This window comes from Aspergillus mulundensis (assembly GCF_003369625.1).
Source record: "Aspergillus mulundensis strain DSM 5745 chromosome Unknown scaffold_9, whole genome shotgun sequence".
Classification (NCBI taxonomy): Eukaryota; Fungi; Ascomycota; class Eurotiomycetes; order Eurotiales; family Aspergillaceae; genus Aspergillus; species Aspergillus mulundensis.
The window spans coordinates 1,896,590-1,914,512 of NW_020797897.1; the positions used below are offsets into that span (position 1 = coordinate 1,896,590).

Here is a 17,923-nt window from a genome sequence, read left to right on the forward strand (position 1 = left end):
TGCCGAGGATGTGGAGCACGTGACGACATAAGCTCCGCATTCTTCTTGCCTGGATTCTGCGGTGTCAATCAGGCAACATCTGTGGGATGCTTTGAACGCCGCAAACGTGGGCACGACAAGTGTTCAATATGTTATTTTTTTCATGAGTCAACATACTATATTTTTGATGGCCTGCCATTTATAACTTTGGTACGACCTGAACCTCGTCGGAACATTTGACAGACTCTGGTTCCTCCGCGTCCAACCGAACTCGAGGATCGTCTCCAACCTAGCTATCACCATGTTCCGACAAGCACGGCAGTTGTCAAGTGCGCCTCCCAGCACCTTTCTATCTTGTCAGACCACAGTCTAACATGCTCTCTAGCTACTGCGTCTTTGTTTAAATATCCTTCTTCGAGCCCTTCCTCCCTCCGCCACTACTCTTTCAAAGTCTTCCGCGATGTCACTCCACTCCGAACCCTCCGCCGCGAGCTCCTGCTCTCCAAGCGCACCATCGGCCTCGTGCCGACCATGGGCGCTCTCCACGAAGGCCATCTCTCTTTAATCCGTCAAGCCGCATCCGAAAATACCGACGTTGTCGTCAGCATATTCGTCAATCCGACGCAGTTCGGCGTGAACGAGGATCTCTCAAGCTACCCGCGAACATGGGACGCCGATGTCGCGAAATTAGAGGACTTGAACAGCGAACTTAGCGATACAAATGGCAGTGGGCGTATTACCGCTATTCTTGCACCAACAGCGCAAACAATGTACCCGACCCTACCGCCATCATCGGAAGTCGACGGCGATGGCTCCTTCGTGACGATTACCCCTCTAGCGAAGAAACTCGAAGGCGCCTCGCGACCCGTCTTTTTCAGAGGTGTCGCGACGGTCTGCATGAAGCTATTCAACATTGTTGGCGCCGATCGCGTATACTTTGGACAGAAAGACGTTCAGCAGACCGTCGTCATTAAGCGCATGGTCAAGGATTTCCACATTGACACCGACGTGCGGATAGGTCCCACCACTCGCGAAGATGACGGCTTGGCTATGAGCTCGCGGAATGTATACCTAGGCGGCAGAAGGCGGGCGGTTGGTCTTGCTCTCTACAAGGCCTTGAAGGCAGCCGAGGGCTCATACGAATCCGGCATGCTCAGCCGGGCTGATATTCTGGACGCTGCCAACGGAATTACACGACAGGTATTATCAGAACAACAGTCCCTTTCTGAGACTGAGCGCGCGCTTTTTGAAGTCGACTACATCTCTCTCGCTGACCCGGATACCCTCGACGAACTAGACGTCGTCGATCCTGCCAAGGGGGCTATTCTCAGCGGCGCCCTCAAGATGGCACCCCTTGAGAAAACGAACTCCGGGGAGGACTGCGGACTTGGAGACGGCAAGGTTCCTGTTCGTTTGATTGATAATTTGATATTGAAGCCTGTAAACTAAGTGTAGAATAGTCGGAGGTGACCGCCATGTACATGCAAAAACTTAGATATATATACCCGTTTATTAAAGTTGGACAAAATTTCTACACATATCGAAATTCAAAATCAAATCCGAAGATTACATGAAAAGTATTGATAGCACTTTACCAGCTACTAGATACACATCCAGAAGTTACGCCAATACAATTGAGATTACGATTACCGCTCACCTGGTCAGCATACATTCCATCCCAAAAAAGAAATAGGGCATACATCGAGGGCTCGGCGAAACATCGGCCCGCGAAAATTTCCCTCCCGCATCAATCTCCTACGGACCCAGCGCCAACAGCAAATCATAGCCGTCATCCGCGGCCATTTTCCCCCTCTATTTCTGCCTTGAATCTCGTTCAAAATGGCGGACGATGGCATGCTCATGAACTTCGCCATCCCGAGCGAAGTCAGCATAAAACCACAGACGAAAATCAAAGGCGGATCATGGCGCGACCGGCTGAGCGTGAAGAAAATCGCCGAGAGTCGGGCAGCAAATCCAAAGAGGGCCGGGGGTGAAGGAGGAGAGGGCGGCGATAGGGAAGGGTCGGGCCCACGAAACCCCAACCGCATTCAGGTTTCCGGCACTCGGCCTGCGAAGAGACAGCGGACGGACGGGGGATTCCAGGAGCGGGATGGACAAGGGCAGGGGCACTCGAAGGGTCCGAAGAAGGGACAGGGAGGATCGATTGTGTCGTCGCTTTTCTCGAAGAACCCGCGCCCCCGGAATGCCGTTGAACAGAATGACGAGCCGATGGAGGATGCGAAGCCCACGAACGCCCCGCTCATCGACGGATTAGATACGTTTACGAACCTCGGATTATCGCCTACGCTTGCGGCGCATTTGCTTACGAAACTCGAACTCAAGGTCCCCACTGCCATCCAGAAGGCGTCGATATCGCAGCTGCTGAAGGAGGAGGCGGACGCGTTCATCCAGGCGGAGACGGGTTCGGGTAAAACACTCGCTTATCTACTCCCGCTCGTGCAGCGAATTATGGCGCTCTCGCGCGCGAAAAACGAGGGCGATGCGAAGGGCGACACGAATGTCCACCGGGACAGCGGATTATTTGCCATTATCCTCGCGCCGACTCGAGAATTATGCAAGCAGATTTCGATTGTGCTGGAAGGGCTGCTGCGCTGTGCGCACTGGATTGTGGCGGGAACAGTCATTGGTGGTGAGAAGAAGAAATCTGAGAAGGCGCGGTTACGGAAGGGTTTGAATATCCTTGTTGCCACGCCTGGTCGGTTAGCGGATCACCTGGAGAACACGCAGGCATTGGACGTGAGCAATGTGCGGTGGCTGGTACTGGACGAGGGAGATCGGTTGATGGAGCTTGGATTCGAGAAGGAATTACAGGGGATCATCAGCAAGCTTGATGCGCGGCAGCGGCCGAGTCGCATCCCTGGTGTTCCGGCGAAGAGGGCGACGATTCTCTGTTCCGCGACGCTGAAGATGAATGTGCAGAAGCTGGGAGAGATCAGTTTGAAAGATGCTGTGCATATCAAGGCGGATCCGGATGATGAGGATGGGGAAACGAACGAGGACAAGGATGAGGATGCGGCGTTCAGAGTACCGGCGCAGCTTAAGCAGTCATACGCTATTGTTGCGGCGAAGCTACGACTTGTTACACTCACGGCGTTCATGAAGCGAACCTTTATGCGCAAGGGCTCTGTCATGAAGGCGATCGTCTTCGTATCATGCGCCGATTCAGTCAATTTCCATTTCGAGGTATTTACACGCAAACTAGCCGAACAGCTGGAGGGCGAAAAGCAAGACAACGCCAGCGATAGTGGCAGCGACAGCGAAGATGAGAAGGAAAATAAGAAGGAAGAGAAGCCTACACCAGCTACAACCCACGGCACAGTCGCGCCCGCAACCGCATTCTCGAACCCCTCCAACGCCGTAACGATATACAAGCTCCACGGTTCCCTGCCCCAGCACGTCCGAACATCCACCCTCACCTCCTTCGCCAAAAACCGTGACCCCTCCGTCCTAATCTGCACGGACGTCGCATCGCGAGGTCTCGATCTTCCCAACGTCGACCTAGTCGTCGAATACGACCCCGCCTTCAGCGCCGACGAACATCTCCACCGAATCGGACGTACCGCGCGTCTAGGCCGTGACGGCCGCGCACACATCTTCCTCCTCCCCGGCTGCGAAGAAAACTACGTCGACATCCTGAAGCGCGGATACCGCGACGGCGGAAAGGCACTGTCCCGCTCAACAACAGACGACATCCTCAAGCGCGGCTTCGGCGGCAACGTCGAGTCCCAGAGTAAAGACTGGGACGAGAAAGCGACAGACTGGCAGCTGGAGCTGGAGCGCTGGGCGCTCGAGAACCCGGAGTACCTTGAGATGGCGCGGCGCGCGTACCAGTCCCATATCCGGGCGTATGCGACGCACATTGCGAATGAGCGGCATATCTTCAATATCAAGGAGCTGCATCTGGGTCATCTGGCGAAGAGTTTCGCGTTGCGGGATCGGCCCGGGAAGATTAATGTTCCTGGGTTGAGGCCTGGGAAGGAGGATACGAAGAAGGACTTCAAGGCGGAGAGGAAGTCGGCTGGTGGGAAAAAGAGGAAGGCTGCTGGGTATGGTGGAAGGGATGATGATGATGGTCCTTCAGGGGCAACGGACACGACGCTCGCGGCGCAGAAGATGAGGGCCAAGATGAAGGAGCAGATGGCTGGCGCAAGCGAGTTCAACCTTGCATAGTCTGGTCGGCTTATTTATTTCGTATGTGTAAATAGAATAGCGCTTATGAGTCAATAGATATCCCACAATGAGATCTTTCCATCTTTTGAGCCGGCCGCTAGCCAGTGTGTGTTTTGGACCTTTAGGCTCCGTTGGCGTTGGATTTGAGTTAGTGAGAAGTCGTTGCCGCCACGTTGTATGATGGCTGTTTTGCCAGTGGCTTCTTCTTCTCCCTTCTCGGGCACCTGTTCTGTAGTACTTGGTGAGACTGTAGTATCAGCAGGCATGGATGAAACATCGGCAAAAGCCACGGCATAACACCCCTCCTTATGCCACTTCAAAACAGCCAGTTCCTTCATAGATTTGCACGAATAAACTCTAACTCGAGAGTCCCAACCGGCCGTAGCAAAGATCTTCCCATCCGATCGAACCTTTAAACCTTGTTGCCCAGCGTGCTTCGTATTGACACTCTTCAAAGGCGTTTCGTGGGCGCCTGCGGCTCCAGCTTGAGCGACAGGGTGTTTCGCCAAGACGGCGTCAGCAGACGAAGAGAGAAAGTACTCTCCAGACGGAACGAGATCTATGGACAGAACAGGCTGCGAATGTGGTCTGGCAAGGTAGAGCCGTTCCCATCTCCAGCTCTTAGCGGCGTCGACCAAGAGTCCGGTGTCACGGAACACCCCGCGGCAAGCGGAAACCATAACATGGCCGTCTTCGAACGCAGCGGCGACGTAGAGATCCCTTGAGCACGGAGACCGAATCAGCTGCACCGCCATGACCATTCCTGTCTTCACGGCAGGATCGGTCGGGATGGTGCAGATCCTTCGTTCGCCAGGCAGATGGAAGAGGTCGATCGCGCCTGAGTCGAGGGCGTTCGGAACAGCGATCAAGGCGGAGGATGGTGGGATATCACTCTGTCCTTCATCATTGCCCTGCGGAGCGTTTGTTTCAGAGGGAAGCGAGAGCATAGAGAAAGCACAGAAGTTCAACGCGTTTACTGGTAGGGAATGAATAAGCCAGGGTTGAATCTGGGTCTGGGTCTGGCTAGTTTGGTCTTTCGCATCAACAGGCAGGGTTTTCTGGAGGATCTCCTCATTCTGTACTCTGAATCGCCAAACTCGTAGCTTGTGGTCTCGTCCATGGCTGGTTTCAAGTTAGCAAAGTTGATCTCATGGTCTTGGTGGCACAGGCATAGCTACGTATAAATCTCAGTCAGGCGTCCGCCCCCGAGGCTGAACCCCTTGACTTCAAGAACAGCACCCTCGTGCGCCTTCCATACCGCTACAGGGCGCTTAAAAATAAGGTCCCAGACGACGATCCAGCCGTCGGCATCGCCAGACACAAGTCGAAGGTTTTGGCTGAATATTTGTAGTGCGTGAATGGGGGCGGCGTGGCCGCGGAGGATGAAAGTGGGTGTTGCTGGGGGGTGGAGTGCAGATGTACTCATTGAAATGACCTCAGATAAAGAAAGTAGAAAGAGCGTGTATTTCAATACGATATCTTGATGTAGGGAATAGAATGGTTGAGGTTGGAAGATTGTATGGGGGCGAGAAAGGTGAGAATGAAGTTGGTGCCAGGTCTTGGCGTCGGTGGGTAGGTAAGAAGGCTGCTACAATTATCACTTGTTTCCTTTGATTCAACCACCTCAAGATGCCAGGTTATATCTTCAATTTTAACCACGCTGGCTTCAGGAACGTAGTTTTAGGTACATTTGAATTGCAGACATAGCTCGATATATCTCTTCTGCGTCCTCTTTCAGTGCAAAGAGGAGATGAATCTTCTCTCCATACGAGAAGATGTGATAGAATTGATATGTTCAATTATAGTTTAGATGATGGTCTAGAAACGAGTGGTTTTCTACCAGAGAGTGAGAGAAGGGGTCCGCGACACCGACTTGGGGGTATTCGTGGCCAACGTCAGACGGGTGGAAGTCGATGGCAGTATCAGCCACTGTAGAGTACGGCTGATGTCCCTGTGAGTGCCAGCCCCATGTCTCCTGGAGTTTACCTCGGAGATGTTCAGTACTCAGCCCGCTAGTGCGTCTCATGTGGTCCAAGATTGCGACGACTTCTTCCTGAGCTTTTCTGTCGATCAAGTATCCAGCAGCAACAGAAAGAAGCTGGCCCGACCAAATATGGACTCCGTTGTTTTGGTCATTTGATACAATGCCGCAGATACTGTAAGCATGGCGCTGCTGCTCCTCCTGGAGTTCGGAGGGATGGTCCTGTCGGAGGGGATCGAGTTCAAGGAGCATGATCCGAGTAATATGGTAGAGCATCTGGGCTACTATAGAGGAGCGCTCAAGAAGCCACACCTGAGGAAAAACAGACTGGGGGTTTCTCTGCCAAGGCTGTATGTTGCCAATGGGCAGCATCGACCTTGGGATAGAGGCAAACCACCTATCGCACCACTCATTGTAAAGACTCCATTGCTGGAACCGCTGAGCCTCAGCGTGACGTGTAGACTTCCTGATGCCTTTCGCATTAGAAGAACGGAGATCTGAAACCTTGGTGCAAATATAGATAATGCGACGCAGCCATGATTCCTCATTTCCGGCAATGGATGGTTCAACACCAAAGTTCATATCAATACCCCAGGAGTCAGGATCCCAGACTATTGTCTGCCGAAACACTATACAATCGAGCAATTCCATGAGAATGCTAACCCAAGAACAAGCTCCACCGAGGCCTTGTGTGCGGGTAGTCCAGAGACATTCTCTAATTAAAGATCTTGCTGAGTTGCTAGAACGAATACGGACTCCGCTCTCGATTGGTCCTAAAACCAGCATTTCGGTAACTTCGATGATGAGTGCCGCTGCTGCGCACAGGGACGGATCACGATGCAAGCTTGCTACGGAGTCAGAGAGCATCAGAGCTGCGGTATTGTAGTAGCGCCCTCGCTCACTTGCCTCGTTTGAAAGGTGTAGAGAGACGTAGCACCCCGCACAGGCTGCAATGACAGCGCGTAACAGAGACTCTTCGAGAGCATACAAAGGTAGGATCCGGGTAAACTTATGAGATTAGATTGATGGTCACAGATCTTGATGCCAACACTTACGTGCTTCGTTTCATCGACAATATCCATCCAAGGACCAATCTGGTTGACGAACACCTGCATGAGGGACATTTCCGTTGGCTCCTCCAGAGAGACATGTCGACTGAGCTGGTATTGCGTTTTGAGGAACAAGTTGGCCCCAGATTGTACCGGAGTGGATGTTTGACGGTCATCTTCCAGGGGAATATCCTGTTCAGGCGGAGGATACCGCTCAAAACCACCGACGTACTCGGAAGCTATGATTCTCGAGTCATCCCGGAAGGTTACACCAGTTCCTGCGGGCGGCGTGACGCAGGTCGGGGGCGCAACCACCTGAGTGTCCACGAAGTTGAGACGAACGCCTCTTCTGCATAGGCGGCCCGATTTCTTGCAGTTCTGGCATTGACCGAGAGCTTCATCGCATTTCAGATGACGGTCTCGACAGGTGAAACAGCCCGTGCGGACTCGTTTCCGTTTCTTGACCGAGACGTCACTCTCGCGGTCAGCATCGCTGGCGGACAGCTGGGCCACAGCCAAAGGCGTGATGCTCAGAGGCACGCCGTCCGTATCCGACGCGAAAACGTCGATGGCATCGGCAGGATCCATACCGAGGGTCGCTTCAACTTTCTAGGCTTGGGGAGGACAGGTGGATCCTGCCATAACAGCAAGCGCAAGAGTTCTCTTTGAGATTAATCATCGAACATTCAGATGTAGCTGAGAGGTATCTGAGTAAAGGGCGCAAATGCGTGGCATCGGGCCTATTATGTGTCTCGTGAGGTTCTGGCCGCTTTCCATCTCATGTTACACACGCTCTGAATTCTATATCAGACCAGGCGAGTTCAGAAGGTGCGGTCAGTCTTTCATCTCAGGATTGAGCTGTTGTTTCCCGCTGAATGAACAAAGAGACTGACAAGTCGCAGAATTCGGTCCAGGAACGCCAAGTAGATGAAAAACGCTAAGCCTAAAATGGGCATGGCCGAGGCCCCGCCCAGCGCCGAGACCGGACCGAGTCCAGTGACTCCCGTCCTCTGATATGCGGCGACGCTCCGAAGCACGGGGCAAGCTGGGTGTACTAAGGCTGTACTGTTGTACAACGAAGCGGGTTTTATAGCAGACCTGGCCGGAAGACAACTTAGAACCAAGGTAATGATATTCTGAACTTCTAAGCCATAGAAGCAAGTGTTCTTTGGGTTTATCTACCTAAACACAACTTCTGTTGGAGTAAGTACTCTATTGCCTGCATTAGCGCTGTCTGCAGCAATGTCGCCATTGAAAATTTTGAGCAGCCCCGGGCGTCAGCTTCGTATAAGTTATCGCTATCAGCTCTCCCCGCTTCCTCCCACCTGCCATATTTCCCCTCCCGCCCAAGTCAGAACCCAGCTTGGGTGATCTTCACGTTTTGATTCTATTTAGCATGACGGTCTCTTCTTCTCAAGCTGGCAAGCCCGTCAACGACGAGGCGACCGAATCTACGCCCTTGCTGAGGGATGACTCCCCGCGCCTCCAATACTCTGGCAAGGCTAGCGACTACACCCCAGCCGAAGCATCTTCCTCCTCTTCTACGGAGTTCTCTGACGACGAGGACCCTGCCCTCCTTGGCCTGTCCAAAGTCAGCTCAATCCCTCAAGCACCCGAAGTAGACACTGGACTCGAACGGGTTCTTTCCGCTCAGACGCACAGCAAGACTATACAAGATTCAGAATCCGGGGGCGCGCAAAGTGAGGCTACTGGATATGCCGCCCGATTTATCAACGTTTCCCCTACCAGATTCTGGCTCATCTTTGGTGGTGTGCAGTTGGGATATGTGATTGGATTCTTCGATTCCACCTTGATGGCATCCAGCCATCCAGTCATTACTTCCCATTTCCATGCATCGAACTCGGCTTCCTGGCTATCAACCGCTTTCCTATTGACATCGACTGCATTTCTTCCTCTTTTCGGGCGCGTTTCAGACACTTTTGGACGAAAGCCTGTGTACTTGTTTGCCATTGCCGTGTTTTTCCTTACCACCGCATGGTGTGCTATGGCGCAAAGCATAGGGAGCTTTATCGCAGCGCGCGCATTTTGTGGCCTCGGAGCCGGGGGTGTCTTCTCCATGGGTATGATTCTATCCAGTGATCTCGTCCGCATTGAGTATCGTGGTATCTACCAATCTTACATCAACCTCTGCCTTGGATTAGGTGGCTGTCTCGGTCTGGCATTTGGGGGATACCTGTGTGATCAAGTGGGCTGGAGAGGTGCGTTCTTCGTACAACTGCCCTTCATCTTCGTTTACTTCCTAGTTGCCGCCTGGACAGTACCTTCCGGTCTCGGATTGAAGAACCAGGGAACGGACAGAATGACCTTCTTGCAGCTACTCAAGAGTATCGACCTCGTGGGTTCTGCTCTCTTGGTTCTTACTGTGACTGCGTTGATCATGGGTCTCAATCTCGGCGGTAACGTCTATAGCTGGACTCATCCTCTCGTGATCTCGTCTCTAGTTGCCTCCGTCGTCCTGGCAGCGATCTTCGTCCCATATGAAAAACGAGTGGAACGAGCAGTGATGCCCATTACCTTCCTCACCAAGAACCCCCGTGCTGTTCTTGTCTTTGGAAACTTCTTTGGGTCTATCGCTGTTAACACCATGATCTTCAATGCCCCGCTATATTTCCAGGCAGTCAAACTCGCGAGTCCCACCGATTCAGGTCTCCGACTAGTCGCGTCTACACTGGCTGTGACTTGCTCTAGTGTTGCGACTGGGTTCTTGATTACCTGGTCGAAGCGCTTGAAGCCAACCATCATGATCGGCGACGTATTTCTGCTTCTAGGAGGGTTGGCCGCGGCCACAATGGGTGTCAATACCCCTGACATCGTGGCCATGATCTGTGTCTCTCTCGCGAGTCTCGGTCAAGGGTTTGCTTTCCCCTCGCTGATGGTATCTGTCCTTGCGACAAGTGAAACAGACGAACAGGCCGTGGCCACGACAACACTAGGTCTCTTCAGAAATCTAGGATCTGTCATGGGCGTGGCGACGAGTAGCTGGATCTTCCAGAACACTCTTGTCTACCAGCTTGAGGAGAAAGTCACGCAGCCGGACAAGGAAGCTGTCATTCAGCTTGTTCGCAGGTCCGTCCAAGCTATTGCGGAGCTTGATCCTCTCCACCAGAGCCAAGGTACGCACTATCGCAATACTTGTCTATGAAGAAAAGCTAACTTGTTCTAGTGATTGATTCGTATGCCGGAGCTCTCCGCTTGACGTTTGCATCGGCGGCTGTATTCGCAGGTCTTATGCTTGCCCTTCACGTTGGAGTTCGGCTTCCTCGCCTGGGACGCAAAGCATGAGACTGTGGACTCGTAAGTGCTCTACCTTTACGGTTTATTGATGTATCAAAATACCTTGCCGCAGTGCTGCATCTAGACTGCGTATATAGTGTCATTATTCAGATTGAGCGTCAATATTGTTATATATAGTCACACATATTGAAAATTGATGTACAAATAAATCTCATAGTACATTTTCAGGATACCGTGATAGAGAAGAGTAGAACCTGTAATAAAACGTCGGTTAGACTACAATCAAAATACCGTCGATATATATGTGCTTCATCATTCCAAATGAAGCTGCAGTGACCCAATTCCCAATCCGTAAACCGATTTTACAGCAAAGGTGCAAGACTATGAGATATGTTATGCTGAAAATGTGCCAATTTGACCCTGAGATAGTATGCACACCCCTGGAGCCCTATATAGTCCCGAGGGGCGGCGTCGCCATAGTTCCCCACACCGACACCAGCCGACCGGACACGCCACGAGCAGCCCGCAGCCACGGACCCCGCCTTACCTACTTATCGCCCCTCACCACGACTCTTATCTCAACATTCCTCGTCACCAAATACATAGACTTGATTTCCTCTCCCCTCTACCTCTACAACTTTCCTCTTCTCGCCCTCAAAAGGACCGCGCGATCCCATCTTCTACACACCCGCCACAATGCCCCGCACCCTCCGCATCGCCGTCCTGGAATGCGACACCCCTCCCGAAAACAGCAACGCCAAATACGGCGGGTATGTCGGCGTCTTCAAGACGCTCCTGCACAGCAGCGTCCAGGAACTCCACAAGCCAAACGAAGTCGATCCGTCTTCTGTCCTGGAGATCTCGCGCTTCGACGTCGTGACCGCGCAGGAGTATCCGGATCTGGAGAATGTGGATGCGGTTTTGTTGACGGGGTCGAGTGCGTTCATCCTTCACCTATCTGCTTAATGATATCTTTAGTTGTGGATGAGTGCTAATGGGCCACACGCAGAACACAACTCCTTCGAAGACCACCCGTGGATTCTGAAGCTCGTTGAGTTCACTAAGAGGGCGGTTGAGCACCCGCGCGTCAAGATATTGGGTATTTGCTTTGGACACCAGATTCTCGGACGGGCATTGGGCGTTGAGGTTGGACGGAATAGTGCGGGGTGGGAGATTGCCGTCTGTGATGTTGATTTGACGGAGAAAGGGAGGGAATTGTTTGGGGTGGATACACTCGTGAGTCTCCTTATGCTCCAATCCCCATGGGGAGGTGGCTAGGATGGAGATGTTGATGATGATACTGACGGGCTGTAGAAAATCCAACAGATGCACCGCGATATCGTGTTTGCGTATCCCGACGGTGTGACACCGCTTGGTAGCTCGCCTAGGTGCGAAGTCCAGGGCATGTACAAGGCGCGCAAGTTCATTACGGTGCAGGGTCACCCAGAGTTCAAGGAGGACATTGTCTCCGAGGCGGTGAACTTGCGGGCTGCGGCGGGCGTCTTCGATAAGGAGCAGGCTGAGGATGCGTTGGCTAGAGCCGCGATGCCGCATGATGGACTTGCGATTGGAGTGGCCTTTGTGAAGTTCTTGTTAGAGTAGATGCTTGGCTTGGCCATGAGTCCTTTAGCGTTACATATAGACAGACATAGATCATGATTCAGATTATATTCTGCGTCGAGCTGATGCTGAGGCTGACGCCGACGTTTCCAGGCCAGCAAAAGTGGTATCTAGATACATTACAAATGCGCATGATTTAGCAAGCTGGTATAACCACAAGCATATAACACCCTCAAAAAATCCACACCCAAATAACCTCATTGACAAAGAAATCACCCACTCGCCCTCGGATCCTCCCTTTCCAAGAACGTAGGATCGACATTAACCCTTCTCTCGAATTTCGTCCACCAGTCATGGAACGCCTTGAGCGGGACAACCTCCTGCCCGCGATTCGCCGGATCACTCGACGCAAAGCTGGCCAGGAAGTTGAACGCATTACCCACAATCCTCTGCGCAAGCACCTTCGTAGTGATTCCTTTCTGCTGCGGCGTCTGCTTCACAAGTTCCGTCGACGTCCCATTCGAGCCACTCCCGTTTTCAGCTTCCAGCGCCGCAAGCTGCGGCGCAACAACCTGCACAGGCTCAATTGATATCCCCAGCGTTACAACACCCTCATCCATCATCTGATTTTGTGTTCCTGCTGGAGGCGCGGCTTTAATGATCGAGGACGGCTTCTCGTTTGCGAGCGCGCCGATGAATCGAAATTCGGACCCCGGGTATTGGATGTAGATTGCGGCCGCTGTGTCTTGCGGGAGGACTGTGCCGGGGAGGAAGAAGACGACTATTTCAGAGAATGAGGGGGAGAGGGGGAAATTGAACGCGAATTTTGTGGATTGTCCATTCGGTTGCGGGTCGACTGCGACGATGTCTGTTAGGCACGGTCGGCCGGGGAGTATGACGGAGAACATGGTTGCGACGGAGATTGGTGGGTAGGTTGTAGGATGGGAATTGGTATAGGTATAGTATGTCGATATGTTGTAGGTAGCAAGGTACACAGGAGTTGCTGGTATAAGGGGTATCAATGTGTCATGTACAGCGGTTGCGCTTCATTTTCACTGCGCTTTGTTCGTGGGGATTCCAGATGCTGGATGGAATCTCGGAGAAGAAACTCTACAGACTCCCGGTGACGAAACCATGCATCGGCCCTTATCGATAAGGGTTAGCGCGGAAAGGGCCGTCACGTGTCAAGGGCGGGTCGCTCCTTCCGGTTTGGGGGCCCGGGGGGAATCGACAGAGCCTCATCCTCGATTGACTACCCACAATCACAAAGTATGGCTGCATCACGCTATCCAACAAGCCAGTATGCATCGGGACAACTCGTCGAAAGCTGCGGCGCAGTTCTCCTTGACCTATCCCTGAAACCACCACGAGTCTGCTTAATCCACTACAAGAAGCACGATGAGTGGCTCCTCCCCAAAGGCCGGCGAAATTGCGGCGAGTCTCGACGCGAAGCCGCGTTACGGGAAGCCCAAGAAGAAACTGGCTATAAATGTCACATTCAGCCTGTTATGATGTCCACCAGGGCTCCGCTGCCTGATGACCCTGAAAACGTCCCGGATAGAGTTCGCTCGGTCCAGAACTTGGATGAGCCTTTTATGCTTACAATCCAGGAGCTGGGTCCCGACTCCGGGGTTAAGGTTATCTGGTGGTATGTTGCTGCGGTTGATGTCGGATTAGAGGATGGAGCGGGACACGGGACTGGTGAATTCGGAGCCGACTTCTTTGAGTATGAGGAGGCGTTGCAGAAGCTGACATACATGACTGACCGAGAGGTTCTGGAGAAGGCCATTGCCCTGGTCAAGGACTCTGGGCTCGGTCTTTCCTAGATCAGGGGTCAGGGTTACCGAGCCATTTTTGGAGCAAGGAGATGTCCCGCAACCGACGGCACTTTTGCAGTTGACACTGACCTTGTATGAAGCGTGAAAGATCACGAAAAGAGAAAGGAAGACTGGTTAACCAAAAGTCCTGAGTGCCAATCCTTACCGATTCGATGAATATATCTCGGTTGTTGTATGGAAACCTCCCAAAGCTCGAGGCTGAGAGCTATTTACCACCTGCCACTAAGTGGCTGATTCAGATACCCTTGGACAATCAAGTACCTGGAGCTGGTGCTTATTTAGTGGCTGTCTGGCCATGTAACGCAGGTCACACTTCGACTGCATGGTTCGATATCTGGCCACGGCACTTACGACTATCATAGAACGATGTTCAAGTTTCAACTATATGATACTCACCTCGAGGACCGGAAGGGGGAATATTATGCAGCAGAGAAGGTGGTGTAAGCGCTACTGGTGAAGCCTTGGATAGCAATGTCGATTCGATCGTTTTGGCGCTCAGTAGAGGTCTTGACGGAGAGAGCCACGGCTATGGACCTCATTCCGGTAGTCTATGCTGAGGTGAGTTGGAATTTGAATATAAGATCCCATGAACTGGGAAGGTGGCAGCTCGGCAGCTTGATTGCTGTCGTGATGCGTTGTTACTACGACCGAGGACCCGTGACTTGGAAGCTTTTATGCTTGACTCCCGACTTCTGGGACAGTGTCGAATATGGTTTTGACATTCTTGCATCAGTTGGGTATAGATCTAACGAACATATCGAAATTCCGCTGCTGACCCTCATCCGCGTTCTTTTACATGCGGGATCGGATCTCCGGGTGAGCTCTGGGTAGCTTTGAGAACTCACCCAGTGCCCGGCACTTCGATTGGACCGCGTCGCAAGACATCAGACCAATTCTAGACCCATGAAAGCTGTTGGAATAACTGAGGAATGACTCGGGATAAGCCTTGTGGCGGGCTGAAGGGTCCTTTGGCACGGCCCAAGATCCCACCAAGCCCTAACCGAGGGCCAACTATCGCTCGGCGCAGTCGGCGTTCTGCAGTAGGTAAAGCTATTATTGTTTGATCGCACCAGGAGCCAAAGTCGTCTATGCATTGTGCCCATATCGACTCTAGCAGATAGCAGCTGATTCCTGCAGAGCAGCCAGGTAGTACTACGGACTAAAGTCACATGCCTCTTCCTGTACAGATCCAGTTGGCCATGTCCTAGCTGCACTCTAGTTGCATTCTAGTCAAGGCACAGGGACCAAGTTGCTGTATCTTCCGCCAGAACGAGCACCTGACTGCTTGGATATCAAGAAATCTATATGATCTAATCTAACCCACTCTCAACACCCAGTATATAAGGTCATAATTTCGCCTCCCTGGCCAGCTTACTCTTCCTCAAGCTCTCCTTCAACGGCGCATGCCAATCCTTCACCCGATTGCCCGGCTCAACCTCCCAGCTCTTCTTGACTCTCTCATCATCCTCCTTCCACCGTTCAATCTCACCCCTTAGCCATCCAGCCGACTCCTTCGCAATCCTGCTCACTTCCTCAAACGGCAACTGATGCGTACCACCTTCAATCGTAACCTCCTTCACTCTTCCAATCTTATACCCGCCACTCCCGCCAACCCCAACCCCCGTCCGCTCAAGCTTCTCATTCCGTTTTGCAGGCGTTGAGCTGGGGCTTGCCCCACCGAAGAAATACAGCACGGAGGGCCGGATATGCGGGAGCATCCTCCAGAGAAGCAGCGGCTCGGCCCGGTAAAAGGGGGCGATCGTGTGGTCGGGGCCGACGATGTCGGCGTGGTCTGCGTCGCCGCATGCAGGCTTCTTGTGCTCGTAGTTGGCGCGTAGGTACTGGTTTACCTCTTGGTATGGGTGCGTCTTTAGGGTTAGGGATGATGCTGTGTTCGTATCCGTGTTTGATGTTGAAGAGGGTGGAGTTTTCTTAAGGCCGTATTTCATCCATAGTTCAAGAACACGGGCATCCCATTTCTTGAACAGCTTTTTGAAATGCGTCTCTGCTTCTTCGTAAGACGCCCATCCGTTTTTCCGGGCGAGTGCGTATCGAACGAGTTCTGGGCCCACGCCGGTGTAGATGTCCTTTTCGATGACGGGCTCGATTAGAATGAGCGAGGTAAAGAGGCGCGGGTGCATGAGTGATAGCAGGGCTCTGCATTTTGGATCAGACCTAGTCGCTCACACGCTGGGTAATCCAAGATGACTTACAGCTGTCCACTGCCGTAGCTGTGTCCGATACCGACAATGGGCTGGGGCATGTCGTTCTTGAACTGGTTGATCATGTATAGGAGGTCTCGGGAGTGATCGAACCAGGAGGCTGGGTCGCAAAGCAGCTATTAGGTTCCTATCTATACATAAGACTTCCACGGACCGTAGGAGGCTTACGATCATCCCCCAACACCTTCTCATTCAGCAGCCCGCTCGCGTTCTGGTTTGCCGTGTCTGCAAGCCATATTGATCGGATTCGGATTCCATAACTGCTTAGCGTAAAGTATAGCTCTTCCCAAATCGGCTCGTAGAGTTCCTATTCAAGTTGCACAACCGCTACCTTCAGCTATACGTGCGTAAGACGACAAGGAATCAGCAGTCAAGTGACACCGACCTTGGGAAACCCGGACCCGTGGGTCCCGATGATCGTCAGATCTCCCGGTCGAGGATCGGGGTTCGATTTCGGAGTATATCTCTTCACGACGAGCTTCAAGCAATCTGGACTCGGTTTGGTCGCGCGAGCATATTCTCGAATATGCGAGGATTCGATGACATGCTCGGTGATTGCGAACGAGGTCGAAGGCGCAGTTGGAGGTTCTGAGGGCGGCATTCTCTAGTCTTGCTGTATGAGCCGCGGAAAAGTTCTCTCCCGGTTCTGGTGCTGTATAGCTTCCAAGAGAGAAGAAAGCTGCGATACGACGCCTTCGCCCAAGCGCGTACCGGTCATCTTATATCCAAGCAAGCGAGACCTGAACCGTGCCCGAAAGCGCGCAAGCTCAAATACCAGGAGATGCGTAATTATGCATCTTGTGTGCGGTGAGGCCGAAAAGAAACTTTTCAGAGACAATTTAGCTCCAACCACGAGTCATCATCCGCGATTTTTCACGATCGAGAGTGGAGACTCAGCTCAGCTCAGCTGGCTATCAGTGGATACCTCAATGGTTCGTCAAGAACACAGCGGATGATTCGTTGGTAGGCGATGTTGGCCAGGCCCTCGGGCCCTCGGGGATCAAATAATCGCATTGTTTCTGCTTTTTTCGGGGCAGCCGAGTCCGATTAGTGTCCCAATAATTCGGGCTCGGTGGAATTTTCAGTGGATAAGGTATGCATGATTGCAACGCCACTGAGTCAGATGGATAGCGAGAAACTGCAGAGTGCAGCAAGTGCAGCCAGCCACAGTAGTGACAAATTAGGGCTGGAGTTGGGCCGAGGGGCGTGCGTTGGCCCGTTGGGACGTCACATTTCAACGCTTGAGCATGCAAGATCAAGGAGCCAGTTGTTTCGCTCTTGCATATGTGTTTATTGGCTTTGTGGCGCCGCTGAGCTTATGTTCTGGACGGAATAACTGAGTAATAGAGCGGAAGTACACCGAGAGGAGTGATAATGTGAATGAATTGCTCTGGCCTGGCCTTGATCATTTGTCGTTCCCCGGGCTCTGGCTCGCAGATCCTAGAAGAAACGCCTGGCCAATTTGTATTCCATAGAACGCTGCACATACACTCGCATGATTAGCTTCAGATTGCAGTCCCGTTGACATTGAGTAAGAGGGAGAACGCACCACGAGGCAGCCAGAACAACGTAAGCTCAATCACAGAACTCGCGTTTGGACCTGCGATGTCGAGAGTCCACTTGGAAGTGATCAAGTCTGAATGCCTTGGACTTGGACTACCACCTTGCCCTAACTCTGCTGACATGCCACTGTTCACAAGAGTGACCAGCGTGCTGCTGAGACTTGGGGATATGAGTTCGATGATCGCCCTCCATAAATTCGTCGCTATCATCGTCATTGCCACGTTCATAGAGTTAATCACGATCCTGCAAAACTGTCTAGACGGATCGCAGACAAGGGACATCTTG

At 52.5% G+C, this 17,923-nt stretch overlaps 8 protein-coding genes across 8 annotated transcripts; 5 read left to right on the forward strand and 3 right to left on the reverse strand.

Annotated features, from left to right (window-relative positions):
- Nucleotides 1-280: 280 nt before the first annotated feature.
- DSM5745_08420 (pantoate--beta-alanine ligase PAN6) lies at nucleotides 281-1,428 on the forward strand (the record flags this gene model as incomplete). Its single annotated transcript, XM_026750436.1, has 2 exons — nucleotides 281-308; nucleotides 365-1,428. The coding sequence occupies 2 exons, from the start codon at nucleotides 281-283 to the stop codon at nucleotides 1,426-1,428; spliced, it is 1,092 nt and encodes a 363-aa protein (XP_026601440.1).
- A 390-nt stretch (nucleotides 1,429-1,818) lies between these two features.
- dbp7 (putative ATP-dependent RNA helicase) lies at nucleotides 1,819-3,809 on the forward strand (the record flags this gene model as incomplete). Its single annotated transcript, XM_026750437.1, has 2 exons — nucleotides 1,819-3,730; nucleotides 3,766-3,809. 2 exons carry the CDS (start codon nucleotides 1,819-1,821, stop codon nucleotides 3,807-3,809), a joined length of 1,956 nt encoding a protein of 651 aa, XP_026601441.1.
- Nucleotides 3,810-4,220: 411 nt separating this feature from the next.
- Nucleotides 4,221-5,596, reverse strand: DSM5745_08422 (WD40 repeat domain-containing protein; the record flags this gene model as incomplete). The annotated part of the gene is made up of 2 exons (XM_026750438.1): nucleotides 4,221-5,292; nucleotides 5,349-5,596. 2 exons carry the CDS (start codon nucleotides 5,594-5,596, stop codon nucleotides 4,221-4,223), a joined length of 1,320 nt encoding a protein of 439 aa, XP_026601442.1.
- Nucleotides 5,597-5,965: 369 nt separating this feature from the next.
- On the reverse strand, nucleotides 5,966-7,788 carry DSM5745_08423 (Zn(II)2Cys6 transcription factor domain-containing protein; the record flags this gene model as incomplete). The annotated part of the gene is made up of 2 exons (XM_026750439.1): nucleotides 5,966-7,159; nucleotides 7,207-7,788. 2 exons carry the CDS (start codon nucleotides 7,786-7,788, stop codon nucleotides 5,966-5,968), a joined length of 1,776 nt encoding a protein of 591 aa, XP_026601443.1.
- An 808-nt stretch (nucleotides 7,789-8,596) lies between these two features.
- On the forward strand, nucleotides 8,597-10,503 carry DSM5745_08424 (putative MFS multidrug transporter; the record flags this gene model as incomplete). The annotated part of the gene is made up of 2 exons (XM_026750440.1): nucleotides 8,597-10,334; nucleotides 10,385-10,503. The coding sequence occupies 2 exons, from the start codon at nucleotides 8,597-8,599 to the stop codon at nucleotides 10,501-10,503; spliced, it is 1,857 nt and encodes a 618-aa protein (XP_026601444.1).
- A 648-nt stretch (nucleotides 10,504-11,151) lies between these two features.
- Nucleotides 11,152-12,057, forward strand: DSM5745_08425 (type 1 glutamine amidotransferase; the record flags this gene model as incomplete). Its single annotated transcript, XM_026750441.1, has 3 exons — nucleotides 11,152-11,392; nucleotides 11,465-11,691; nucleotides 11,770-12,057. 3 exons carry the CDS (start codon nucleotides 11,152-11,154, stop codon nucleotides 12,055-12,057), a joined length of 756 nt encoding a protein of 251 aa, XP_026601445.1.
- A 1,229-nt stretch (nucleotides 12,058-13,286) lies between these two features.
- Nucleotides 13,287-13,841, forward strand: DSM5745_08426 (putative NUDIX domain; the record flags this gene model as incomplete). The annotated part of the gene is made up of 1 exon (XM_026750442.1): nucleotides 13,287-13,841. The coding sequence occupies one exon, from the start codon at nucleotides 13,287-13,289 to the stop codon at nucleotides 13,839-13,841; it is 555 nt and encodes a 184-aa protein (XP_026601446.1).
- A 1,322-nt stretch (nucleotides 13,842-15,163) lies between these two features.
- DSM5745_08427 (alpha/beta hydrolase) lies at nucleotides 15,164-16,676 on the reverse strand (the record flags this gene model as incomplete). The annotated part of the gene is made up of 5 exons (XM_026750443.1): nucleotides 15,164-15,168; nucleotides 15,229-16,010; nucleotides 16,067-16,175; nucleotides 16,244-16,382; nucleotides 16,461-16,676. The coding sequence occupies 5 exons, from the start codon at nucleotides 16,674-16,676 to the stop codon at nucleotides 15,164-15,166; spliced, it is 1,251 nt and encodes a 416-aa protein (XP_026601447.1).
- Between the last annotated feature and the right edge of the window lie 1,247 nt (nucleotides 16,677-17,923).